Raw genomic sequence first — 25371 nt, forward strand, 5'->3', positions numbered from 1 at the left:
AGCTCGATTAGTTGATGGAGATCGAGCCGAGCTCGATTAGTTGATGGAGGCGGCACAGGAGGGGCCTCCACTTGTTGCAGGCTTTGGGCTGCAATGGCTAGCGCTTGGACTTGCTGCACTAGCGCATCGAAGTGCTCGAGTTGGACTTGTAGAACTTGATCTACCGGAGATCTTGGTGGTGAATTCTGAACTGAGCGTTTGGGACTTGGAACATGATGCTGAGAGGCGTTAAAGACTCCTCTGCTCCTTAGTTTCATGGCCGCAACTCGGTCCCTTCCTCTAGCGCCAACTGTTGCTGGAAATTAGACCCGGGGGCGGCCGTCGGCTGAGGAGGAGGAGCTCCGGCGCGAGAATGGCGGGTGGTGGTCCGTCGACGGGCGGCGTCCTCCGGAAGACCTACAAAAATGCCGGTGGCCGGGGTTTCCGGCGCCGGCCCTTCGATGCTTAAGTCAGAGGGGGGCTTAATTTTGGAGAAGGAGAGGGACTGTATTTCGAAGTCCGAAGCCCTCCCTTGGAAGGAAGAAGCCCCTTTTTTAGAAGGAGAAGCTCCCTTTTTATAGAGGAAGTGCCAGGGTTACCTGTGATATGACTGGGCGAATTAATGGGTTACCATCACGATTCGACGTGGGCGTGGAAATAATGAGTTGCCGTGGATGGTCCGTTCCCATCATGGAAGAAGATGGCGTGCAGCCAGAGCTTACTTGTGGCGCGCAGTGCAGTACATTCTTGGGAATGGTGAGACGTTGCAGTCGTAGCAGGGTATGGTCCCTAGTTGATATGTCGTGGCGTGGCCGGCAAGTAAAGTATGGTGCGGTGAGGCTGTTGCAGGGCATGGCTGCAGCAGGTGGACGACGAGGTCGGCCTTTTGATGTCAGCTCGGCCTTCTGAGCTCGGTAGCATTCTGGTCTCGGCCTTCTGAGCTCGGCAGCATTCTGGTCTCGGCCTTCTGAGCTCGGCAGCATTCTGGTCTCGACCTTCTGAGCTCGACAGCCTTTTGAGCTCGGCCTTCTGAGCTCGGCAGCATTCTGTTCTCGGCCTTATGAGCTCGGCAGCATTCTGGTCTCGGCCTTCGGAGCTCGGCAGCCTTCTGAGCTCGGCAGCATTCTGGTCTCGGCCTTCTGAGCTCGGCAGCCTTCTGGTCTCGGCCTTCTGAGCTCGGCAGCCTTCTGTTCTCGGCCTTCTGAGCTCGGCAGCCTTCTGTTCTCGGTCTTCTGAGCTCGACAGCATTCTGGTCTCGGCCTTCTGAGCTCGGCAGCCTTCTGGTCTCGGCCTTCTGAGCTCGGCAGCCTTCTGGTCTCGGCAACCTTTTGAGCTCGGCCTTCTGAGCTCGGTTTGCATGAGCTCGGCCTTACTGTCAGATTTGGGTGCTTTAATTTGTGGGTGGTCCATTTTTCCCCCCAACAACATATATATGTGTATGCCCGTGCGTGTGTATTTCAAAATAACATCCACTCGATCAGACCATGCTGTAGTCCAAGGGAAGCAATTAGATTTGCAAGATTAATTTAAGATGTGCTCCTCAATGAATTGAAAACAGAGTGATGATCATGGACATAACCATTTACAAAAAGATAATATATCAGCTAGAGAGAAAAAATTCTTTTGAAAACCAAGATATGACAAAGGACATACATCAATGTGATCTTGCCAGAAGAATGGATTCTCACGATCAAGAGTCAAATATACGTGGTCACTAAAGTATCTTTATAGGTTGAGACGAGATCCAAAGTCGCGGTGTAAGAGTTTGTATGACCATGTTTGCTCAAACTAGTAAATAAATAAAGATTAAAGAGTTCGCTCTTACATAAAGGAAGAACTGAAAGAGGACTTGGTTTCAATCCATAAAGGACACTTAAGAGCACTAATAATTACATTTTCTGAGAAAGAAAGAGGTCTAACTACTATTTATCCTTATCATGATCACCATCTAAGCACCCATAAAAAGAGGAGAGAAATGGAATGTAACTTCAAGTCATGAAGACTCCATGCAAGTCTAAGCAAATTGCGATGATTAGATGTCAACATAAATTCTCTGAAAATTGATGCTCAATTTCTAGAAAGTTACTAAGAGACAAATCTAACAGGAAATTTAGAAGGCAAGTTAGTGGCCAGGGAGGATTGCCTAATATTGATGAATCTAGTAATTGGTTGAAGACGAACAATGTGAACCTAATGAGCAACTAGGACAGTCTAGCATTGATAACTAATGAATGCAATAAGTTATAAAAGATCTAGCACAGCCAATCTTGTAGGTTTATTTGAGTACATCTATTTACAATCCTAATAGAGCCCAATGGTGCATTATCTTTAGGGCCAAGAGATTTTTAAGGGGCACCATCGATCATGCATTGCATTTCCTTGTTTCTCAGCTCAGGTTATGTGTATCTCAAGGGTTATTTCATATTTAAAGGATGATCTAGATATTGTATCCTGCTGATCATGTACAAGATCAATTCAAATTCAGATGATAAAAAAGTTCAGAAAATGTGTTCTCAAAGACAAGGAAAGCATAACACTGCAGCTACTCTTAACACTCTTTCACATATAATTTTTTCCCTCTTTGAGGACACAAGGATTTCATCATGATCAGGAATTCCATGGAGCCAACAAAACCTCCATTTTCATAGCACAATAAAAGCAAGCAATAACCATAAAAATAACAAATATTAAATAGCCATCAGCAGCAGGTAGCACAATTTTCGCACATATACTTAGAATTTTAGTTATCAACAAATCATAAAAATCATTCTATGTTGCAGTAAACTGGATCATAAGACATGATAAATTCAAAACTTTAAGCTAATTTACATCTCATTCAATAATAAGTTTCCTTTCAGCTCTTCCCCTGTTCAAGTTCTTGGATACCTAACTGCTACTAGCTTTCATAAGACTTTCAAATTCAAATCCACTAATATTAAAATCTGGAATTATATATGCTAAAGGGAGGGGAAAAGGTGAATAGGAACAGAAAAAGATCTTATATTCCTCAACGGAAATAAAGGATTAGAGCAAGATATAGGTACCATACCTTGCCAACGAAGGTGGTTTCTTGGTAAGGTCAGAGAAGAATGAAGATATACCAGGAAATGAAGGGAGCTTTTAAGGACGAGTTGGGCCGGAAATGGGGCCAGGCCCGGGTGGCTTCTGATCGGGGTCATGGCCTAGAGACGAGTTAGTTTGTGTAGGACTTTCGCCTAACAATAAGATCTGAAGCAATTTTGGACCAGGGACGATGCTAGGCCTAGCCCGACCCTGCCCCGAAGCCCAAACCTGGACCTGGCCCTACCCCTTCCCCCTCCTCCCTTTCCCCAACATTCAGACCATTAACCCACCGAGCAATGGAGGAGAAAATAATCTGGCTGCAGATAAGGATGGCAATTTTAGCTGATTTATCAAGTACCCGATCCGACCCGACCCATTTAAACCCAAAAACGAGTATGGGTTTAGAGAAGAAGGGCATATTTTTTCATGTGATCTATATAGCCAATATATATATATAGTTCATTGGAACTTTGCTTTTTTTTTTTTTTGGGAGGAGGGGGTGCGGGAGAGGAAAAAAATTTTCTTTCATTTTTGTTGAGAAAAACTTTTAATCATATATAATGCATATTATTTTGTTTTTTAATAATTTTTTTCCTCTTGCAGTGTACATCCCTTCATTCAGAATTTTTTCAGAAAAACACTCTTACAAAAATGTCACCAAGCACAACTCGGTAATGTACTTTTACTATTAACTTTCTTTCCCAATTATTTCCTATGCAAAAAGAAAAACAAAACTAATATAACAATGCATAGCGAGCATAGAGAGTGGCAAACAATACCACCTGCAAAAAAAACCACATACTAGGTAACTTTTAAGTGTTGTTTTTCCTTCTATTCCATTCACTATTTCTATTCCATTACCAGATAATAATAACTGTATAATATTTTAATCCAACATTTTTTTTTCCAGTACAAGTGAAGAAACTACACCCCCAATGAAATTATTGTCCATGTAAGTTTGATCATATTTCAAATATTCTTCTTTATTATGCTCAAACCCTCGTGCAGTGCGGTTCCCATGCTATTAGCCATCAAAGTTCTCCACATTAAGAGATGCGGGTATCCAAGAGACTGGAAAGCAGAGGAAGCCGGAGGGCTTATTGAGCCTAGAATATCCTAATGCCTTGAAATCGTAATGTGTATGGTCTCTAAGAATTGATGAATTCATACACAACTCTAATAGCCAAGTTAATAGTATATACAGAAGGCCTTCTTTGTTGCTAAAATACCCTTTAATTTCTCAAGTTATGACGTGGCCATTCATAACAAGATATGATGAATTTTTGTAAATTTTAAATTTGGATCAATCAGTGGACGATAAAAAAAAAAAAATCTTGGTCTAAACTCTACCATATTAAAAGAATGCTTAATCTTTTAGGAAAAGTTATAGAATATTTGCACTATCGTTTATGTATAAACAATCGCTGGCATCGCCTTAATTATAAGAGATCATTACATTTATCCTGTTTAGTCTAGGTTTAGAAACGGTTAAGTTTTGCTCCATAACACATATAGCATGCAACTCAGATGGTCACAAAGCATTATAATGTAAACTATTTTTAGAGGAATTTGATTCTCTTGTGAGCTCGCAATTGTGCACTTTTTTATTTATTCGCATAAAAACTTTTGCATTGTATTGATGGGAAAGCTGACGATTTCCTCATTTTTTTATGCTCGGAAGCATGTCTACAATAAAATCAAATTAAAAAATATTTATCTATACAAATATTTAATATCAGTTAACAAAATTATACTTACAGCTAAGGAAGAGCAGAGATAATTAAAAATACTTACTATGAATTATGAGTGATAAAGATATAACAACATTTCTGGAAAAAAAATATATATGAATATCCTCTTAAATATCAAATGATGCATGAATACCCTCCCAAAATTGATATTTGCATGTATACCTTCGTAAAACACTTGTTTTGTTATTTTATCATTTTTTTACTTAGTTTTTGCATATGTACGCATACCATCTAACGTTTTTTTAAAATTAACGGTTTCAAATTAAAATGACAAAATAATCTTAATCGATAGATGCGCAAAAAAAATTTTTATAAGTCTACCGCAATGGAAAAAAAAGTAATTTCGAAAATTTATTTTATTTTTAATTAAAATAAATATGATTTTTAGAAATGGTGTTAGAAGAATCATTATATTAGAAATATTTATAAAAAATAATATTTTATGAGAATAAAAAATAAATATAATTTTTTAAAAAATATTTAAAAATTTTAAATTTTTGGAAAATTATTTATAAAAAAATCGAAAAAATAACAACATTCCACAAAACGACACCAAACTTTGAAATCTTCCTTTTTCCTGCCGCAGATGTCCCACCCCTCGCTCTCCTGTCCAAAGGTTTTCAGAGACAAGTGGGATTGAAAATCCTGCTTTCTTGGTATCTTATTTTGTTTAGATATTATATTTTAGAAAGCAATACGGCCAGAGGCATCTGGGGTACTCTTTCCGCTATTATAGCGCCCAGGTTCGTCCTTATTTCTTGGGTACCCCCACCTCTTGGTCATCTCAAAGTGAATTTCGATGGTGGTATGTTGGTGGATGGTGTAGTTGGAGGTATCGAATTCGTGATCAGAGATTCTTTTAGTAGACTAGTAGCAGCCGGAGGACGGCGCATTTCTAGGATTACTGTTGTTGGGGCAGAGCTCCAGGCTGCAAGGGAGGGGCTGACATATGCGAGGAGGACTCTTGGAGCCGAAAGGGTATATCTCGAGGGGGACTTTTCTGTGGTGATTGACTGGATCCGAGTTGTGGATAGATACGAGGATGGCCATCCTCTTATCGGAGAGACTCGCAGGATGGTTATGGAAATGGGTGGGTTGGCTGTTCATGTGTTTTGGAAGGCAAACGGGGCAGCAGACTGGGTCGCCTCCTTCGTCGCTAGGCACTCCGGAGATTTCTTATGGACATTTGCAGGAAAGATTCCCTCTCCTTGTACTCTTTACTTTCTCATGACTGGGTACTCAAGTTAGAGCTATATAAACTGCCGTATTAAAAAAGAAAAAAAAAGAAAAAAAAAAGAAAAAAAAAAAAAAAAAAAGGAAGAAGAAGAAGAAGAAGAAGAAGAAGAAGAAAGCAATACGGTCAGCTCTTGAAGGCATCGAGGCACAGCATCAGGCCAAGGCCAGCATCTCTCCTTCCTTCTGAGACGCTAATGTAGAATCCCAGCATCTCTCCCTTTCTGTTAGAAAAAGAAAGGTATAATCTCTGCCCGAAGCAACCTCCCAGTTCTCTTTCCTCCCTCCAAGCCCCCATTTCTCCCTCTTAATCCGCCCAAGAAGAGTGCCACCTTCGCCATGGCTTCGCCCGCAATGCCACCGCTCCCTGGGCTCTTCGCACCTCCCATCCTCCACTCCACCCTCGACCGCTTGGCCTCCCACCTAAACACCCTTCCCCCCTCGTCCTCCGGCCTCGAGCAACCACTCCAAACGCTGCACTGCGCTTTGCTCCGCGCCACGGAGACGATTCCAACCAAAACCCCGTGTTCGCCCGACCTCATGAGCCAACTCAGAGACGCTGCCTACGCTGCCGACGACTTGGTTGACGAGCTCGAGTACAGAGCATTGCAACAACGAGTGGAGGAGATGGCCAAAGCTTCAGCCGACCAAACACCTGGTGGCCTCAATCTCTCTGTATTCAAAGGCTTCCAAACCGGCGAAGAAGACGCCGTGTATCAGCCTGTAATCCCAAGCCAGGCTAGTGGGGAATCCTCGGTCACCGCGTCTGGTGGCTCTGCCGTTAACCAGGCTGGCGGCGGATCCTTGGCGCCGGTATCCGACGGTACCGGCACCGGCACTGGCGGCGAAGGTGAAGGAAACCAAACAAATCGTGCAACCGGCAAACACGGCTCGCATAAGAGAATCAGTGGATCCTTGTCAACTCTATGCAGCTGCTTTCATGGTAGAGATGGTCTCACAGATCGAACAGTCGGTGCATCCTCTAATTCTATTCAAGCTGGAGAGCATGCTGACAAACGGTCAAGCAAATCGATTCGTAAAATTTTCAAGTGGAGGCGCAAGGAAGTTGTCCGCCATCAAGTTGGTGATGATGCTATGAACCAGAAAGTTGGATCCCCTGCTACTTTGCGAGATGATGCCAACAAGAACCGCTTCAACCAGGGAAAGGATGATCCAAGTTCTACTCAAAACAATGCCAATTTGCAGGCTGATGGTGATGCCATGAAGGAGGCAAGTGGCTCCTCAGATTCGACGCACAAGGATGATGAAGGTACCACCGACCAGGTAACCGATTCTAAGCTACCAGAAATTTCTTATGAAAAAGTCATTGCAAAAAGGATAGAGAAAATTACAGGGCAACTAGACCTTATTTCTAGTCAATGGAAGGATGCCTTGAACATTCCAGGAATGGATAGTGATCTTAGAGGACCACCTGAGAAGTCGAACGGCTGTAGGATTACCTCAACCGTTAAGCAAGGGGAGGTATATGGTCGCGATGGTGAGAGAGAGCAGTTGGTAAGGATGTTGTTGGATTCGGGAGATTGTGGCGAGAATGTACCTGTCATTCCGATATTTGGTGCGGGGGGTGTGGGCAAGACAACTCTTGCTCAGTATGTGTATAGCGATAAACGAGTCGAGAAATATTTCCATTCAAGTTTGTGGATTTGTGCCTCCGATGATATTAATGTGATGAGGATTGCAGGAGTGGTTTTGGGGCCTTCTCCCACTTCTAGAGCCAATGAAGTCTCTCAACTTGAAAAGCTAGACTTCCTGGAAGGGATTCTAAAGGAGGAGCTGAAAGGAAAGAGGTTCTTGCTTGTGCTCGATGATGTTGAGAGCATCGAGTGGACAACGCGCTTTGCTGCTATAAAATCTGGTCAAAGGGGTAGCAAGATTGTGATGACAGCGAGAAGGGAAGAAGTGGTAGATGAGGAAGTTAAGAGGAGCAAAATTGTTTTGGAGGGTTTAAAAGGGGATGATTTTGGTTACTCTTCAAGAAATGTGCATTTGGTGATGAAGACCCGGATAAACACCTAGAGTTGCAGAGGATTGGGAAGGAAGTAGCTGAAAAGCTGAAGGGCTCGCCGTTGGCAGCAAAGGTGGTGGGAGGGCTGTTGCAAGTTGATATGGATGCTGGCCACTGGACAAACATTTTAGGAAGTGACTTATGGGAGTTAGGAAAGGACCCCCATGACATTATGCCATCTCTGAGATTAAGTTATCAATACCTACCTTCTCATCTCCAATGGTGCTTTGCCTATTGTTCAGCATTTCCCAGAGGTTACCCATTTGATGTCGACAAGTTGGTCAACATATGGATCGCCCAGGGATTAATTCAATCAAAGAACACGAACAAGAGACCGGAGGATGTAGGACGAGAGTACCTCAGTGACTTGGTATCCAGGTCTCATTTCGAAATCCCCAACTATAGGAAATCTTACTGGCAAGGAAGATACCATGTGATGCATGATTTGATGCATGAATTGGCAGTATCTGTTTGTTTGGATGAATGCCTCATATATGAAGGTAAGGAGTTAGGAATCATGCCAAAGACAATTCGCCACTTATCTGTATCTCATTGGGCTGGACCTGATTTCCTTTCTGAATGGGAGAGCTTGCGAACCCTCATGGTTAACTCCATGCATGGCATAGATTTTGGAGCACTGAGAAGCATCCGGGTGCTAGATATATCTTACAGCTACATGAGGCAGCTGCCGGATGCTGTCAGTCATCTGATACATCTTCGATACCTGGACCTTTCAGGCAATAATATTTACAGTTTACCTGAATCACTGTGTAGGCTCTACCATCTACAGTCACTGATAGTACCAAATACATGTCGCAGATTACCTAAAGGGTTGACCAGTCTGATCAACTTGCGGCATCTCAGCGCAAGTGATGAAGCAGTTTCTTGGATAGCTGGAATTGGGAGGCTCACTTGCCTTCAGGAATTGAAGGAATTTCATGTCAGAATTGTCAGAGGACATGACATCGGACAGTTGAAGAACATGAGGGAGCTTAGAGGCCAGCTTTGCATTCAGAGTCTCGAAGATGTGGGAAGCAAGGAAGAGGCGATTGAGGCTAACTTGAAAGATAAAATCCATATTGAAAAGTTGCAACTGAAATGGAGCCGGTGGATGCGGAAGAAGGTCAGGACTGATGCGCAGGAGATACTTGAGTGCCTCCAACCACCACCTCTTGTCAAAGAGCTGGAGCTCCACTGGTTCAGAGGTGCCCAGTCTCCGAGTTGGCTAGCAGCACAATCTCTCCGGTCGTTGCAGTCTATTCATCTAAGAGGCTGTGAAAGGTGGCGGCGCCTCCTGCCTCTTGGGCAGCTGCCTGTTCTTGAGGTTCTCCACATGGAAAATATGGATGTGGTAGTTGATGGAGGTGATGCGGTCGTTGAGATGTTTCCATCCTTGAAGGAGCTATGGTTGGTTGACATGTCGGTCTTGTTTGAGGGCATCTCATTTGAAGACCAAGGTCGCAAGTTTTTTCACCACCTTCGAAGGTTAAAAGCTCTGAATTGCCGTAAGGTGAAAGGATTACCCCCACTTTCCATGCTTTCATCACTAGAAGAGCTTGAGGTGAAAACGTGTCCGGATCTTGAAAGTGAGCTGCCTGAATGTTTGAAGGTCCTCACTTCTCTTTCCTCACTAAAGATGTCAGCACCAAAGCTAACATACTTCCCAGGGGAGGTAATGCAGTACCTAAAACAGTTGGAGGTTGATGGATGTTCAGATCTCTCGTCCTGGTTGGTTGAGGAGAAAGATGAAGCTGGAAGGTCATCACTCATCTCTCTGAGCATCATTGAAACACCCCTGCCCACAGGACCAATCCTCATGAGATACCTCACCTCCCTCAGAGAGTTGAAAATTGACCGTTGCTCCAAACTCACATCCTTCACCACCGAGCAGAAAGAGTGGTTTAAAGGCCTCACCTCACTCGAGGAGCTATGCATCTCCAATTGTAAGAATCTCATGTTCCTTCCTGTGGAGCTTCATGAACTTCCCTCTCTGGAGAAGTTGGCCATAACATATTGTCCTATGATACGAGCTTTGCCTATTGGCTTGCCTACCTCATTGAAAAAGTTGGACATTTGGGGATGTAATCCGGCATTGATAGCACAATGGCAACATGAAGGAGCTCCTGATTGGGTCAAACAAATTCCTTACAAATCTATTTATTGAGCAAGGAAGAAGGTAAAGAGCTCGAGAAGAAAGGTAAAGCAATTGCTTTTTTCATGGTGGTATGAATATGATTCTCACTCCTCTCCTCTCCTCTATTGATCTCACTTTGCTGACAACTTAATCACTTTTGAAAGGTGTTTGGTAATGTCTTAAAAATGAAATTATAGCAAGGCCTGACCGATTGATTCTTGCTAGTTGAATTCTGATCTGAAGGCCCATGGCATGTCATTTTTAACCTCGTAATAAGGGGCTAGCCTCGTATCCAAGTCCCAATAGTTCTCAACTCTATTTCTATTTTAAATTTCTAAGATTATGCCATTTTTATGAACTTTGCTATTATTTTGCATGAAAGGGAGATCGTAATTACTGAATAAATATGGCCAATATGGGCTATACAAGCGACCTTTATCAATGCTCTACTTAATTTCTAGAGAATAACAGCATTGATTCAATATGATTTGCACTTTTATATTCATGAATAGGGGATTTCAATCATTCTAAGTGGTTTTATCGATGTTGTTGCAATTTCCTCAGGTAATTGGGAGAATGAATTTACTGCTGCTTGAAATGTTAGCTCGGGTATGATTGAAAGTACTTTCCTTGTGGAGGATGGCAGTTTTTTTACATTCATGGGAAGGAATATGGTGGTCTTAGTTATGTCATAAAGCTTGTGTTTTGAAATTTGTTACCTGGTTACCTGCCTGTACAAATTAGATCTAAAGATGTTTGGAATATGTTTCATCTTCTTCATCTTTTCTGCTCCAGTTATGTCATTTCAACGTGCTTTTCTAAGGGCTTTACATGAAGGTCTGGCATGTATATCAATGTTTCAAGGTGATTGAACTATATTATCATCATCTTTTGTTGCATGAATCACTTTCAGTTTGTGTATTAACTTGAGGAGATTTAGTGACCATGCATTCCCCTCTATGCTGTATGGTTTGTGGATAATCATCAATATTCTTCTGGTATCAGTTGGGGATCTATGATGACTTGCAAATTGGGAACTCTTTGTATCGTAATGATAATTTCGTACAAAAGTATCGAAGAGCGCATGTACCGCACCATTATCGCAGAGTCCATGTGTCTGTCTGTTTAGTAATGCATGTTCTCATCTCAAGTTCAATGAGGTATCATTATTTGTTGCAGGAGCTCAGGAGACTGGGGAAGGTTTTTCCTACACTGATAATGCCCTTATAATTGATACTTAAGGTCTGGACCTAAAGATTAGATGGTATGTTTCTCATCTACTCGATTGTGCTTCATGAAATTTGGAAGGCTTTTACTTAGCACCTTTGTACCAAATATGTATATCTAATAATGTGGGTTTTTACCATTTATGCTCAAGATCTGGAGCGTAAGATGGTAGGATTGGTGTAGTTTGTTGATTGGTGTTTTTATCCTCTACTTGATTGTGCTCCATTTAAACTTTGGGAGGCTTTACATAGCACCTGTGCACCTAATATGTGAACAACTTGCAGATTGTATAATATCTAGAAGATGATATTGTAGCAGCCCAGCTTTCTTTGTCCTTGTGGGCTGGCCTCTTCATGTCTCATGATGCAGGCAAAGAAGAAGATTCCTATCAACTCAGATAGAAGTCTTCTTCCTCCTCTAATTCCCACAGAAATTAGAGACTGCCAGAGCAAATCTGAGTTCTTCTAGAACTCGGGAACCTCCTCTATTTAATCCTCCTTCTCCTTTTGGCTCTATTGATAATGATCGAAATCTAGCCACCGATTTCAAGTTCTAATTCTGAATTTCTTTCTTGGATTATCGCCGGAAAAAACTGCCGGAACTTTGCAGGCAGAGAGGTAATGAGTCAAGCCTCTTCTTCCTTCTAGTTTTCTGGTTCCATGACCGTTGCCGCCGCTTGATCTAGGATCGGCGAGCCACCATATCACATGAAATATGATAGTCCCTGTTTCTCTTCCTCTTCCTTGGTTTGCCGACCACCGGCCGCCAGTTCAGGTCGGACTTCACTATCTCTTAGGATCTCCAAGATTGCCGATTGGGCAAAGTGACCCCCACTATTTAAACCCAACATACAAGACCCTTTCATAATATTTACACTATTTAGGCCATCATATGCAAAACTAGATGGGCAAGATTATTGCATGAATCCTTTGTAAGTGTTTTTTCTTTTGTGTAAAAATGAACGTGAATCATCATAGCAACTCTTTTGTAGTGGTTGATGAGCTAAGGGTTATATAAAGATACAAATGAAGCGTTATTGCATGCATCCCCTTGTACAGAATTATTATTGCACTAAGGGGCTTTATGTAAAATTGCTCCAAATTTTGCCATAATCGGCATAATGCTTCAAAACGAGTGGCTTTCCTGCGTGCCCCTGGAGAAACCAAACGCCTCTTTTCCTTCTCGACCCTTTCCTATCGGTCTTCTGGCGAATCGAACGAAGCTTTCTTCCCTTACTCCCTCTCATCCACCTCCGGCCCGTCGTTCCCCCGCCGACCACCGTCCCTACCGCCGTCTGCGCCATCACCGTCCGGCCGGATCGCCGGTCCGAACCCTGCATCGCTCGGATTACATAGCGGCAGGCAAACGAGAAGGAGGCGGCGTTGGAGTTTGAGGGAAAAGAAAAAAAGAAGAAGAAACAGATCGTTGCCGAGTCCATCTGGTGGGTTCTTTTCCTTTTGATCTTCTTCGTTTTTCCTCCCGCTTTTGGATTCTTTTAGCTTGATATATCTCGGGAAAAACCGTTATTTGTGATTTATTTTAGGTTTCACTACATTCCTAAGGTTCGATTAAGAAAATTGTACCCAAATTTTAGGATCTCTCTCCTTGGAAGCATGGAGCCAAAGGCTAGCGATACCGATGACTTCCTTGAATCCACGGTGCTTCTGGACGAAGCACAGTATGAGGAGGGATTCAAAGACGGGTATAATGATGGCTTGGGCTTGGGAAAGGAGGAGGGCAGAGAAGTGGGCTTGAAGCTGGGATTTCAAGTTGGGGAGGAGCTGGGCTTCTATCGGGGCTGCGTCGATGTGTGGAGCTCAGCGATTCGGGTCGACCCAGGGGCGTTCTCAGCTCGGCTTCGAAAGAGCATTGAACAACTGGGAGAGCTGGTGGATAAGTATCCCCTGTCAGAGCCAGAGAATGAGCAGGTTCAAGAGATGATGAACACCATGAGGCTAAAATTTAGGGTTATTTCGGCGATGTTGGGGGTGAGGTTGGAGTATGAAGGCTACCCAAAATCATCGGAAACAGATGTGGTGGATTTTTAATTTCCAAGGACTTGCTCCATAGTTTGTCATCTTGCTGGGCTTGTCCTTTCTGTTTTCTTCTTCCTTTTCTTCTTCAAGGAGTTTGGCGATTTTAGTTTTAGCTAAGAAGACTCATTTGCTTTTGCTATTCTCTCAGGCGGAAGTAATGGAATTTAATATTTATTGAAGAATAAGAATCATGGTGTCATAATATGATGGCTATTCTAATGTATCTTAACATGTTTGTAGCTTAAGTCGGAGAATCAGGCAATTATATTCTCAGTTATGGAGTGAAGTCTCTCATGATGTTTAGAAGAACAATGTGTTGTCTCATCTTCGGTTTTTGTTAATTTTTGCTTGCAAAATTTATTTCCTTGTTGTTCGGTGAAATGGTAGCATGTAAATTTAACCAAGGCTTTAAAATTGCGGTATCGTTTTCTGGGGAGTTTGAGATCTGCCTTCAACGACGGATACTGAGATTTATTAATGAATGATGACTTTTAGTTGCCTTTGATGTGCTTCTGAACTTGTTTGTACTAACTGGTAATATGGCTGATTGCATTGTAATTCACAATGGTTGCATGCATCCTCTGGGTTTTACTGTTCTCTGTCATGCTCGGAAGTATGCATTTCTTTTTCGCTAACGACAGTGACTAAGAAGTTGAAGTCTGATGTTAGTGATTTAAAATTGATTAGATTGGATTTTTTTTTGTCAGTTTAAGAGGTACAGAATATGTGGATACTTGATACTCATCAAAATGTTTATTGATACCCATTTTTATTAGTTTTTAGTTCTAATTCATTTTTTTTAATCATCAAAATTACTACATGGCAAACGGAGTGAAACTATATTGCAGGCATGAACAACTGGGAAGGGTGTCACAGGATTTGTTTTGTAAGCCACATATACTTAATCATTAATTCTCTTTCCCATGTTTAATTGGTTTGAAATTTGGAATTAGATATTTCTTATGTGCTTTCTTATTGTTTTGTTCTGTTTCATTTTCTTTTTACCGCTTTTGATTTATCCCTTTCTCTTTTTGTCTGGGTAAGGGTAGGGTGTAGGTAGGAAAGAAAAACCGGTGGATACCTATGGTTCCATGTTGAGTTTGAGAATGAACATTTTTTAAGATTTGTCTTGACGAACAACTCAAGACATTTTGCAGTAACTGCCCTCCCCCAACTCCTCCAGCACTCAATGAATTGTTAATTTGATGGCATTTGTTCTACCTCATGTTTTTCTCCCTTTCTGCTGTGGAGATTGCCCATTCATGTCCATTTCTATCGCCAATCAATCCTGTCTATGCGTTGAAAAATCCTGGCCACAAAAGTTCTTATAGATAAGATGAGGATATTTTTGTTTAGTTCTATATTTTATCATGCACCTTTTTGAAGCAGGGCGAGAGAAACAAAAAATGCTGAAATCAATGCTTGCTTGCTGCAAGCTCTATATATCTGAAAGCCGTAACTCTCTTGCGCTGGAATCGATTGAGGTGGCTGCAAAATTATACCCGGAAGCTGTTGTCATCAACAAATTCAAGGATGAGGCCTACAACAGAGTTGGCTATACACTTGTCTCATGCTTTGATACCACCTCATCGCCTGATGTTGCCCCCTTGAAGAATGCAGTGCTCAGCATGGTTAAAGCAGCTTTTGAAACCATTAATCTTGAGTTACACTCTGGAACTCATCCTCGGCTTGGAGTTGTCGACCACATCTGCTTCCACCCTCTGGTTCACGGTTCGCTGGACAAGGCTGCAGGGATCGCAAAGTCTGTGGCAGCTGATATTGGCCGAAAACTCCGAGGTAGGCACTTTTTACTCATGATAGAAGTTCTTTTTCTAGTTCTATATTGGCTGGAAGAAATTTAAACTTGTGGTTTGCTATGATCTCTGCGGTTTTTGAGACATTACCATGCTAACTTGATCATATTGGCATAATACAATGCAGTCCCCACCTTTCTCTATGGAGCAGCTCATGAGGGAGGTAGGACTCTTGATTCTATAAGAAGAGAGCTAGGCTATTTCAAACCAAATTCAGCTGGCAATCTATGGGCAGGAGGGCTTAGATCAGAGGTTTTGTGTCTGAAGCCTGATGCAGGCCCCCTCCAATCAGCGCCAGCCAAAGGCGTTGTGGCCATTGGGGCAACCAGGTGGGTGGATAACTACAACGTACCCATCCAGTCTACTGACATCAAAGCTGCTCAAAGGATTGCAAGGAGGCTGAGCGAGCGAGGCGGTGGGCTTAAATCGGTGCAGGCTATGGGGCTAGCCCATGGTGAGGCAATGACAGAGGTGGCATGTAATTTGCTGGATCCAAGTAAAGTTGGAGCTGATCAGGTACAGATCGAAGTCCAGCGGCTCGCTTCAGAGGAGGGATTGACTGCAGGCCAAGGTTATTTTACCGATTTTTCACAAGAAAAGATTGTTGAAATGTACATGAGATCCATTGCATCTGATTAAAATTGCTTCTTAGCAAACAAGTTGATTGTGGTCATCATCTTATAGTTCTAGAATAATTTGTTTTGACTACATTATGCTTAGTTCTGTGCGTGTTGATGCATAATTCTCTGTATAGGCTGCAAATCTGTTGAAGTCAGACCTAAACCAGCACCCAAAAGTCAAGTCTAGAACTCGAAGCATTATTCCCAAGACCAGGCCTCTTGTATGGTTCTTTAAGAATTGAACACGACTTTGATGAACTCGGATGGACCTAGTTTGGTCAGACAAAAAAAATAGTTCAAACTGTTTAAACTCACACAATGTTACTTTTTCAATAGTATGAAGGGTCTCCTGAGAAAATGACCAATTTTTACATCCTGTATTTTGTCAATGAAGATACAACCCAGGAAAAAGTGTTTTGGCAATTAAGATAGACAAATTTTGACATCGAGAGAATGCTTAAGGAACAATAAGGCATGGTTTCAGATTTTTTTCCCTCCTTTACCTGTATTTTTTATCTTCCCTACATTGTAATTTCGTTTCCTAGCACAAAGCATGTATGATCACAATCAACTTAATTCGACAATTTCATGTGGCTGATCTTCCTCAGTTTGAAGATGTGGATATACTGATGGAGCTAATAAAATAAGCTGCAATGGAAGGTGCTGTGCTTGTCCACACCCTTGCAGCTCCTCCCATGGCCATGACTGCAGAATAGGCCTGCAAACTCGGGGGCATTCCATTCATTGACATAGTATGACGGACCACTGACGCTGTTGCTTCCCATCCTGGTATTCCGCTCTCTGGGATGCCCCAAGGTACACCAGGCAGAAAGGCTCCAAGGGACTTCCGACGTACTGAGAGCCATTGATTTCACCATCAAACAGGATGATGGAGCACAGTGTGCTGCGCCCGTCATCCTTTTTGGCGTTTCACGCACCTGGAAGACACCCTTGTCAGTATATTTAGCTAAAAAAAAGGATAGAAAAATCCAAAAGAATTAGGCTGGACTTTTCATAGGTTCGTGGATTGCATCATCTATTTAAGTAAACCCGATATCAACCTAAGAAAAAAGAAAAGCTCCATTGGTTTTTTCTTTAGCCTGCAGTTCAACAAGGCCATAGATGGGAAACAGGCCGAATGTGGGACGGGCCTTTAGAAGAAAACAGGTGGAGCAGGCAAACAGTCCCGATTCCTAACGAGGATTGGGCTGAAAATCTTATTGCATTTGTAGATTGGGCCACTACGACGAGCACAACCATAGAATTACTGATTGGACTAGGTTTATATTTATATGTGCCTAGGAATAGCTTTGGAGTAGGCCGGTCCAAAATCTATAGGGGAAAAAAAGATCTCACCCTTTCTTAAATCAATCAAGAGAAGGTGTTTGGATGGACAGTAAATCCAGTTGTTCTGCAGTCCATTAGAAAGGCAAGGGCGAAGAGTCTTAAGGGTTTGGCAGTGAAATGAGGAGCAATTATCCAGAGATGGGCCACTTAAGAGAAGAGTTGGAGTATACCAACAGAATTTTCAAGCAAAATTCTGTTTGGCCGGTCATTGGTAAGTAGGATTCTACATGATTACTTCATGGTTCGTAAGAACTGATGAGGTTGGTGGCTTATTCTGTTGGTTTTCAGTCCTTGTCATGATCGCTCTTTTTAAATGCAGAGGTAACTGGAAAAGCAATAGAAGAAATTGCAGCAGCTGCGGTAAGGATATAGCATGGCGGGGCAGAAGCGCTGCTCAATGCGACGCATTTCCAAACGATACTAGAATGTGTGTGCAAATATTTGTAGCTAGGTCTTAAATATGCATGCCTCAGAGAACATGAATATATTCTTTAGATGTGGAGGTTGATTTTCCTTGATATTATGAATATATTGATGCACTTTCTTCTTCTCTTTTTTTTCAACTTTTGCTGTCAAAAAAAATTATGAAAACAACATATTGCGTATGACCTTGTCACTTGCATCTTTCTTGTTAGAATCCATGAATTTGTGGTTGATTGTGCCAACTTAATCGGTCTTACCAAACTTCGTCAGCCTTCTAATTCTATATAAAAACTGCTTCTGTACATTGTAATTAACAGACAAAAATACAATTCTCTTTTCCTATTCTTCTTTTTCAACATTTCTTATAATCTTTTATTGTATTTGTCATTATTTAATTCACAAGGTGGTTACCTTATGAGTCATGCTGTTTTATTTGAATTTGATGAACATGAACCGATAATCAAATGAGTTTTGAATGAAGAGATCCTCTCTCTACTCATTCATCTTCATGGATTTTATCTTTATTCCTTTATTTCAACGAACATCTATTTTGCTTTAGAAGCCATAAGATGCTAATTACATTCTCAAAGAACATATTGCATGTTCTAACTTTTAAAGCTACAACGGGGAAATCCTGTCCTGCAAAACGAAAACCAGGTCTTGCAAATGGGTAGGGAAATACCATTTTCAGGACGGGACATGGATATGGCCTGAGAAAGTCTCTGACAGAACCTTTGCTCGGCCTGCTGCTTACACCCATATTTAGACCACCACACTACTGTACAAAGAAATTTGCTTTTCATTAATCTTAGTTATTTATTCCTCTGGGCTTTGCCTCAAAAGCCACTAGCCTTTCAAGCAAGCAGGCGCAGAGGTCACTATGGCCCCAAATAAACAAAGCCCACTTATGACATGCCACCCACGCCAAGTACTCCCAAGATTATTCAAAACAAAAAGAAAGGAAGAAGTGGAGAAGTTGCATCAAGCCAGTCCACTATAAACCGAAGAAAGGAAGAAACTGATGAACCATGGACCTCGGTCGGGACAGGCACAAAAAAAAAAGAAAAAAAGTACTATCAACAACATACTGTAAGACATTTCCATCTCTCCATCTCCTTTCCTCCTACCCATCTCTTTCTCATGCTGCGTCTCTTTCTAATACTCTCGCCAAAGTACACTACTTTTTTTTTTCCCCCACTGTTAGTCTTCTACTTTGTCTCCACCTTTTGGGTTCATTTCGTATATTCCATATCTCCTTTTGAACTCCATCGTATCTGTGGAGTGGGATGGCAAAATTCCAAGGCTGAAGAAAATATTTTTGTTGAGCAGTAGGTGGAACACAGCGTGGAGCGGTGGAGGTCACATCACCGGGCGTTGGAGTCACTGCCGGCCATCTTGCCCATAGAGAGTGTGAAGTACAGCAGTATCAGCGTTCCCATGCTGGACCTAGAGCCAAAAAAAAATACCACGTAAGCCTACTTCAAGTTCTTTCTTGTGATTTATAACACTGGTTAGTAGAGCAATGCTTTACAGGTGTCGCATGCATGAGCACATGCGATCCATTGTCCAGCTCCCTCTCAGACCATCCGGAAAACAGAAATTTTCAGGCATATATAATATATAAATAGACAAATAGATAGATATATCGCACATATTTAGGGTACCATACATCTCCAAAAATAAAAAAACCTAACATGATGAAGAAATGAATCAAGTGGAGGCCAAGCAAACGTAATGGACGTATATAACATAAATTTATTCATCGCCGCTTGCGAGAACACCATCATTGGACTCTGCAACCATCAAGTTGATATTGTTGCTTTGTAAAGAAATATAGAATATTTTTAACAAAATAGCAAGATTTGAACGATATACAGTAGAAATATAATCGTCGGCAGGCTTGTATGGCCAGAAAGAAATTCAATCACATACGGTCAAAAGTAGAGACGTCATATACCTATAAACCCAGCAGCTATATAATAAACAAACAATTATGTCATGATATACTGACAGCGACGGGGCCCACTAGAGCAAAGGAATCTTCTCTTTATGGGCATCAGTATTAGACATGTACTATTTTTGATGTCACCCTAAATTGTGAAATTAACTGATCTTCGAGAGAAATCTTGAATGTTTCATCATTTACCTTCCCTCCAATCTTAGCAGATTCATAAACTACTAGTCTAAAGTCTATATCATGCACAAATTTATTTCATTTGCGTCTCTAATTGTGTTGTGCACAAGAACATCCCAAAAAGTGGAAGCATCTTCAGGGGTTGGATTTAAATATATACCTATCTATCTTGCCTACAATCTTTGTTTGGCCTGGATTTAGTCATGTACTTTAATTGTAAGAATCTTCCACTACTTAGATTTAAAGGATCTGCTAACATACCATCAATATCACCACCTAACAAGGCACTGACCTTAACCAAAGGTTACGCGACGGCATCAATTGACAAAGAGTAACTGGAATATTGTTATAATGTCAAACTTCAAGAGAAATAAAATTCTCAAAAACCCACCCTCCAAAAGAAATATCACCTTCATAGAAAAAAGAGTTTCTAGAAAGATTGTAGCATCTTTATAATTATTTATGCTGAAATCATCCCTTGTTTATAGATTACATTATACTCATGCCTTTCTTTCTACATGGCATGCCAGTTTAGAAATAATAAAAAAGAAAAATATATAAATTTTAAAGTGATTAGGAGAACGGTGAGAGGAGGTGAAATTATGGGAACTCTAATTAAGTTGATGATGTTAGAATAATGGGGAAGGGATTTGGAGGAGTTGATAAAATTGATATACAATGTACAATACATGAAAAAAAAAGAGCCCAAATCACATAGTATTAGCAAAACCAATTGATTCAATGTTACCATACCTAAAGATAATACAGAAGCATCAACAAACAATTATAAAATATAATATTACTATAATGACAAGCTTATTAATTTTAAAACTCTAAATCATACAAAAAGAAATATCACCTACAAAGAAAGGAGAAATCTGAAAGTTATTCATTTTGTTTTACCTGCAAAGTTTGTTATCATAACTTCCTAAAATAATTTCTTCTAAAAGTGTCCCATTCTCATAGATTGAACTTCACTCATCCTCCCTATAATTGAGTTCATCATGCATGCATTCTATTTTCTCTACATATTTATAATACTAGATGGATGTAATTCCATAGGACGACGCCTTTTTTTTTTTTTAATCTCCGTCTGGATCCCGATAATTTTATTCGGATTCACAATTTGTGCATTGCACGAATTATACTAATTTTTTTTAAAAAAAAAAAATCCCAGAACGCCAGTTGGGGTTCCCGTTGGTCCCAGGTGTCAACTCTCAACCGCGTCGGATGACGACCACCGTGGAACCGGTCCACCACGTGCCCGGTCGCCCAGCCCGAAACGCGTCAGGTCCATCGATCGGACTGTCGCAATTGATGGACCCAATGGACCACAAAACGGCCACACTTGGGCGTGTCGTTTCGTCCAAGACTTCTCCGAGACGTGGCCCACGGCGTCACGGGCTTCCCCTGGGCCCACCAACCGATCACCATCAACGGCCGTGCGATCGGTGGACCCACCGCGTAGGTCCCACGCGCGCGCCGTCCCACCATTACGCTTTTAACCAGACTCAATGCCCAAATTACTTGTCCGTCAACATCACGAACTCCTTGGCATTTCGTAATTAACGTAAAAAAATAAGGCCATTTTGGTCATAATGGAAACTTACAAGCTGGCGAAGAAGACTAGAACCCTCCTCGGGTCAAGCCACGGGGTCTGCCGCCTCCCGAGTCTCCTGCTCCTCCCTCCAGCCGCCGTTGGGGTCGCCGCCGATTGCAATCCGGAGGCCTCCCTCTCACCCGCCACGTGCACCCAAGCTGCGGGTTTCTCACCCCCACCGGGCCCACCTGCACACGTATACGACCCAGACGATTCATCAGACCCGTCCAAAGGGGACGACCGCGTCGAGGATTTCACCGTTGAAAGAGTCCGCGCAAATCGAGACAAAATTACGGTTTAGTGGTTTAAAATCACGAAAACGTCAATTCCCGCATTACGTCACGACACGATTCTTATAACAAAGTTACATCCCTCTTTTCTTATAACAAATATTTTATTGTCGCCGCTGACTCGGGCGAGTCGGTGACTGGGAGAGGAATCGGACTCGGGGTGGGGAACTCACCAGGAAACGAGTTGGCGGTCTCTCCCTCCGCCGCCTTCCGCTCTAAGCCTCCACCGCTTCTCTGGGATCCTTTTCGCGAAAGGCTTTTCACCATCTAAATTTAAACCCCAACAAAATCAATCAATAAATAGAACGAGTGCTTTCTTAGAATTTATTTTCTAGTTCTAAAATTTACACAGAAAATAGAGGAAGATGATGAATAATATTAAATACCCAATCCGAGAGAAGCGGAAAACAAGGTATAGAGGAGGGGGGAAGAGAGGAAAGAGAGTTACGGAGACTCGTGGGCTGGAAGTGGAGTCCTTATCGTTGTTGGCGGAGAGAGCCGAGAGGGCTCCGATATCGATGGCGACGAAGCCGTCGGACGCCTCCACCTTGCTCCCATCGCCTTCTTGATAGGCGAAACTCATCGCTGGAGCGCTCGATTTCACTTCTCCAAAACCCTAAAAAACCGAACTAGAATCAGAACAGAGGTTTTGTTTTTATCCACCTACTCCAATAGAACAGTCTCCCAACTAAAAAGTTAAGTAAGCACTCTCTTCAATCAGTTGGATCAATTTCTTTAATAAATCGGGGGAAGCATCTTGCTTCCTCCATCTTCCATACAAAAAAAAAAAAAAAACAGAAAAGCAATCGCGAAGAGACTCACTGGTTTTGGAAATTCCGCCATGAGTTCTTCCCTGGAAGTCTTCTTTCTTTCTCGGGCGCTACGGAGCGATGGAGGCGGCCTCAAACGTCAGTGGATTTAGCAAAAGATCACGTATTCGGTCTGTCAAAGGGAAAATGTTCTGAGGCGGAAAAAGGACCAGTTCTCCAATCCATCTCTCTTCTTCAAGGAAGACATCTCTTTATAATAAGTTTTGAGAGTGGAGAGACGCTTATGGATATCAACACCGTGAGAAAGGATAGGAAGACATGGTAGGGGCCGCGTGGGAATTCTAATATAGTTATTGTAAAAATTTTATTTTTCAGTAGAAGGGACCCACCACGACCCTTTCAACCTCGTTTTTTTTTTTCTTCTTTTTTTCCATGGCGTGTGCCTTACATAATCTCGTTTTTGTTTGGTGTGGTCATGATCTTGCTCTCAACCTTGAAAATTTTGTTTTACATATCTATTTTATATGTCTAAAATAAAGAATTATATATACCTAAAACAAAAGCTTGGATATTATACAAAACTTTCTTGTTGCCGCATGGACTCCGGTATTAATAATATTGATATTAATATAATTAAGTATTATTAAAATTTATTATTTAAGATATAATATATATTAATGATGATATTAATATGATCAACCATCATTAAAATGTGTTTCTTAATATATAATAGAAATCTATTTATTAAAATTTTTTATTTACTAATTTTTTTTGCTTTATTATATTAAATTTTAAAATTAGTTTTAAAAAAGAAGAAAAAAAAAATCATGCCTTATGCATCATGCGGAGTTAATATTTTTGGCAGGAGGTTCTATAGGAATGCTAAGCTTGGATAGACTTCTTTGTTTTCTATGTAGATGCTGGTATTGATGACTATCATATTGATATTGATATAGTGATTGCTAAGTGGATATGAGTATTAATCATGAAGATTTTTTTTTTGGTAATCATAAAGTTATTGCTTAATGTGCAATAAAATTTGGTTATTAAAATTTTGTATTTATTATATCTTATTAAGATTTTGCTTTTGTGCTCTGTCCTATCTTATTAATTATGTAATCTACATAATTGATCTGACAATAGATAGCTTGCAAAGTATTGAAAGCAATGAATTAGAAACCATTTGGCCTGGTAGTATGTGTATACTCTATGTTGGTTTTCTATATTGCCTTATAGTATCATCTATGTCTTCACTTTCTGTGGTCTAATAAGAGTTGCTCTTTAGCTTTTGGAGCGTTATTCTTTTACAAGATTTGCTAGAGTGTTTCGTGTTGCCGCGGAATTCAGGCCGAGGTGAGAGTGCAGTTGGACGACTTTGAGGTCAGCTAGAGACGAGCTGCACAGGCTAGTTGAGGTGTTGGGTGCTGGTTTGCTCTGCTAGGTGGCACGCAAGAAGTTTACTTACTAGAGAGTTTTCAGCGGAGGAATCTCCGATGCCTAAGTCAGAACAATAAAGCAACAGTATGGAAGGAAGAGAGTTTCAGTAGAGGGTCACTTTGTGAATAGGGTTGCACGTATATTACATACCTGAGGTCTTTTAGGTTACTTTTCTTATATAGAAAAACTAGTTTACAGTTATTTGGGTTGACATGGCGTGCAACGATGGCTAGGTAGTAACCGGTGGTACGACCACAGTATGGGTGCTAATCCACGTGGGCAGTAGAGTGCACTAGTAGGGCACAAGATATGATGTCATCGTGACTACGGATTGTCAGAACTATCAGTTATTGAGATTGTGAGTTCTTGTTGACTCGTACCAATTGTCCTACTTGGGCAATGACTTCTTCGTCGATCAGTTCTTCGGCTAGAGTCGAAAAGCTTATGTTGGATGATCAGTTGCTTGGTTGTGGCCGAGGTAATTCTTTTTAGTTTACATACGAGATAAAAAGAAAGATTAAGCTTGAAGTTGAGGTATCAAATATTTTCTCCCTCGCTTTGTAACTAGGATGATAAAGGGGGCGCGGGGGCGCGGCGGAGAAGGACTTAAGAAAATAGGCCAACGAGTCTGGGGCAGCCGGTACAGGGGGCGGGGGTTCCAAGATGGAAAAAGTCAAACGAGGAAGGGTGGTGGACTGGTGGGTGATGGGATTATAGGATGGTTTGAAGTTGAGAAGATAGCTTGAGCTGAGAGGATAACCCTATGGACATCGATTATTCTAAATTTTCAATTATGACATCAAATAATTAATAGCTAAAATTAATTTTGTTTTTTTAAAAAAATATTGTATTCCTAACTTATTATATTTTTATAGTGTATTTCAGAAAGTTGGAGAATCGGAGAAAATATTATACCCGGCGGAACAAGCATGTTGAGAAGAAGAGTGGAGACAAAACTGGATGAAAATATGAAAAAATAAAAAAGTAGAGAGCAAACTTTTTATAAAAAGAATTATAAAATATTCTAAAGAGGAAGCTAGCATAGATAAAAGAAAGAAAAGGGTCGTCATCTTGAAGCCTATTCATTAATTATTTTGGCTGAAGTTGTTCGAATCCTCCTTTAGAAAAATAGTTTTTTTTCTTAATTCTCGCATGGATATTATCGTCGAGTCAACATTTTCAATATTATTGGAGACATATATTTTAAATCTTAGCCGATCCAAAATAAGATATTTGACTGATACCGATGTCGAAGTGTTGCCTAGATATTTCTGTCCATTCTTATTATCCTAAGTCGATATAAATATTAAAATTAATCTTTTGAAAGAGTAGATAGCTTTGTAACTGCAGCCATGATGGAGCCAACGAGGAGCATGTAACGTTCCTTTGGAAAGGCGAATAGAATAATAACAAAAGAACTCTTCAGCTACCGCCACGCCATTTATCACTGCTGCAAGGATAAGGAAGCCGTCGAGTCACAACGAAAC

At 41.2% G+C, this 25371-nt stretch overlaps 3 protein-coding genes across 3 annotated transcripts; 2 read left to right on the top strand and 1 right to left on the bottom strand.

Moving 5' to 3' along the window:
• Window positions 1–8152: 8152 nt before the first annotated feature.
• Window positions 8153–10216, top strand: LOC120106804 (putative disease resistance protein RGA4). Its single transcript, XM_039119853.1, has one exon. It carries the CDS (start codon window positions 8153–8155, stop codon window positions 10214–10216), a length of 2064 nt encoding a protein of 687 aa, XP_038975781.1.
• Window positions 10217–12553: 2337 nt separating this feature from the next.
• On the top strand, window positions 12554–16256 carry LOC103721438 (glutamate formimidoyltransferase). The gene is made up of 4 exons (XM_039119854.1): window positions 12554–12854; window positions 13008–13459; window positions 14839–15246; window positions 15391–16256. The coding sequence occupies exons 2-4, from the start codon at window positions 13027–13029 to the stop codon at window positions 15900–15902; spliced, it is 1353 nt and encodes a 450-aa protein (XP_038975782.1). The 5' UTR covers window positions 12554–12854; window positions 13008–13026; the 3' UTR covers window positions 15903–16256.
• Window positions 16257–18429: 2173 nt separating this feature from the next.
• On the bottom strand, window positions 18430–22726 carry LOC103721425. The gene is made up of 5 exons (XM_008811624.3): window positions 22500–22726; window positions 22126–22293; window positions 21851–21944; window positions 21398–21575; window positions 18430–19099 (listed from the first exon to the last, which is right to left on the bottom strand). Exons 1-5 carry the CDS (start codon window positions 22518–22520, stop codon window positions 19018–19020), a joined length of 543 nt encoding a protein of 180 aa, XP_008809846.2. The 5' UTR covers window positions 22521–22726; the 3' UTR covers window positions 18430–19017.
• Between the last annotated feature and the right edge of the window lie 2645 nt (window positions 22727–25371).

The sequence above is a fragment of the Phoenix dactylifera genome, unplaced genomic scaffold (genome assembly GCF_009389715.1).
Source record: "Phoenix dactylifera cultivar Barhee BC4 unplaced genomic scaffold, palm_55x_up_171113_PBpolish2nd_filt_p 000643F, whole genome shotgun sequence".
Taxonomy (NCBI): domain Eukaryota; kingdom Viridiplantae; phylum Streptophyta; class Magnoliopsida; order Arecales; family Arecaceae; genus Phoenix; species Phoenix dactylifera.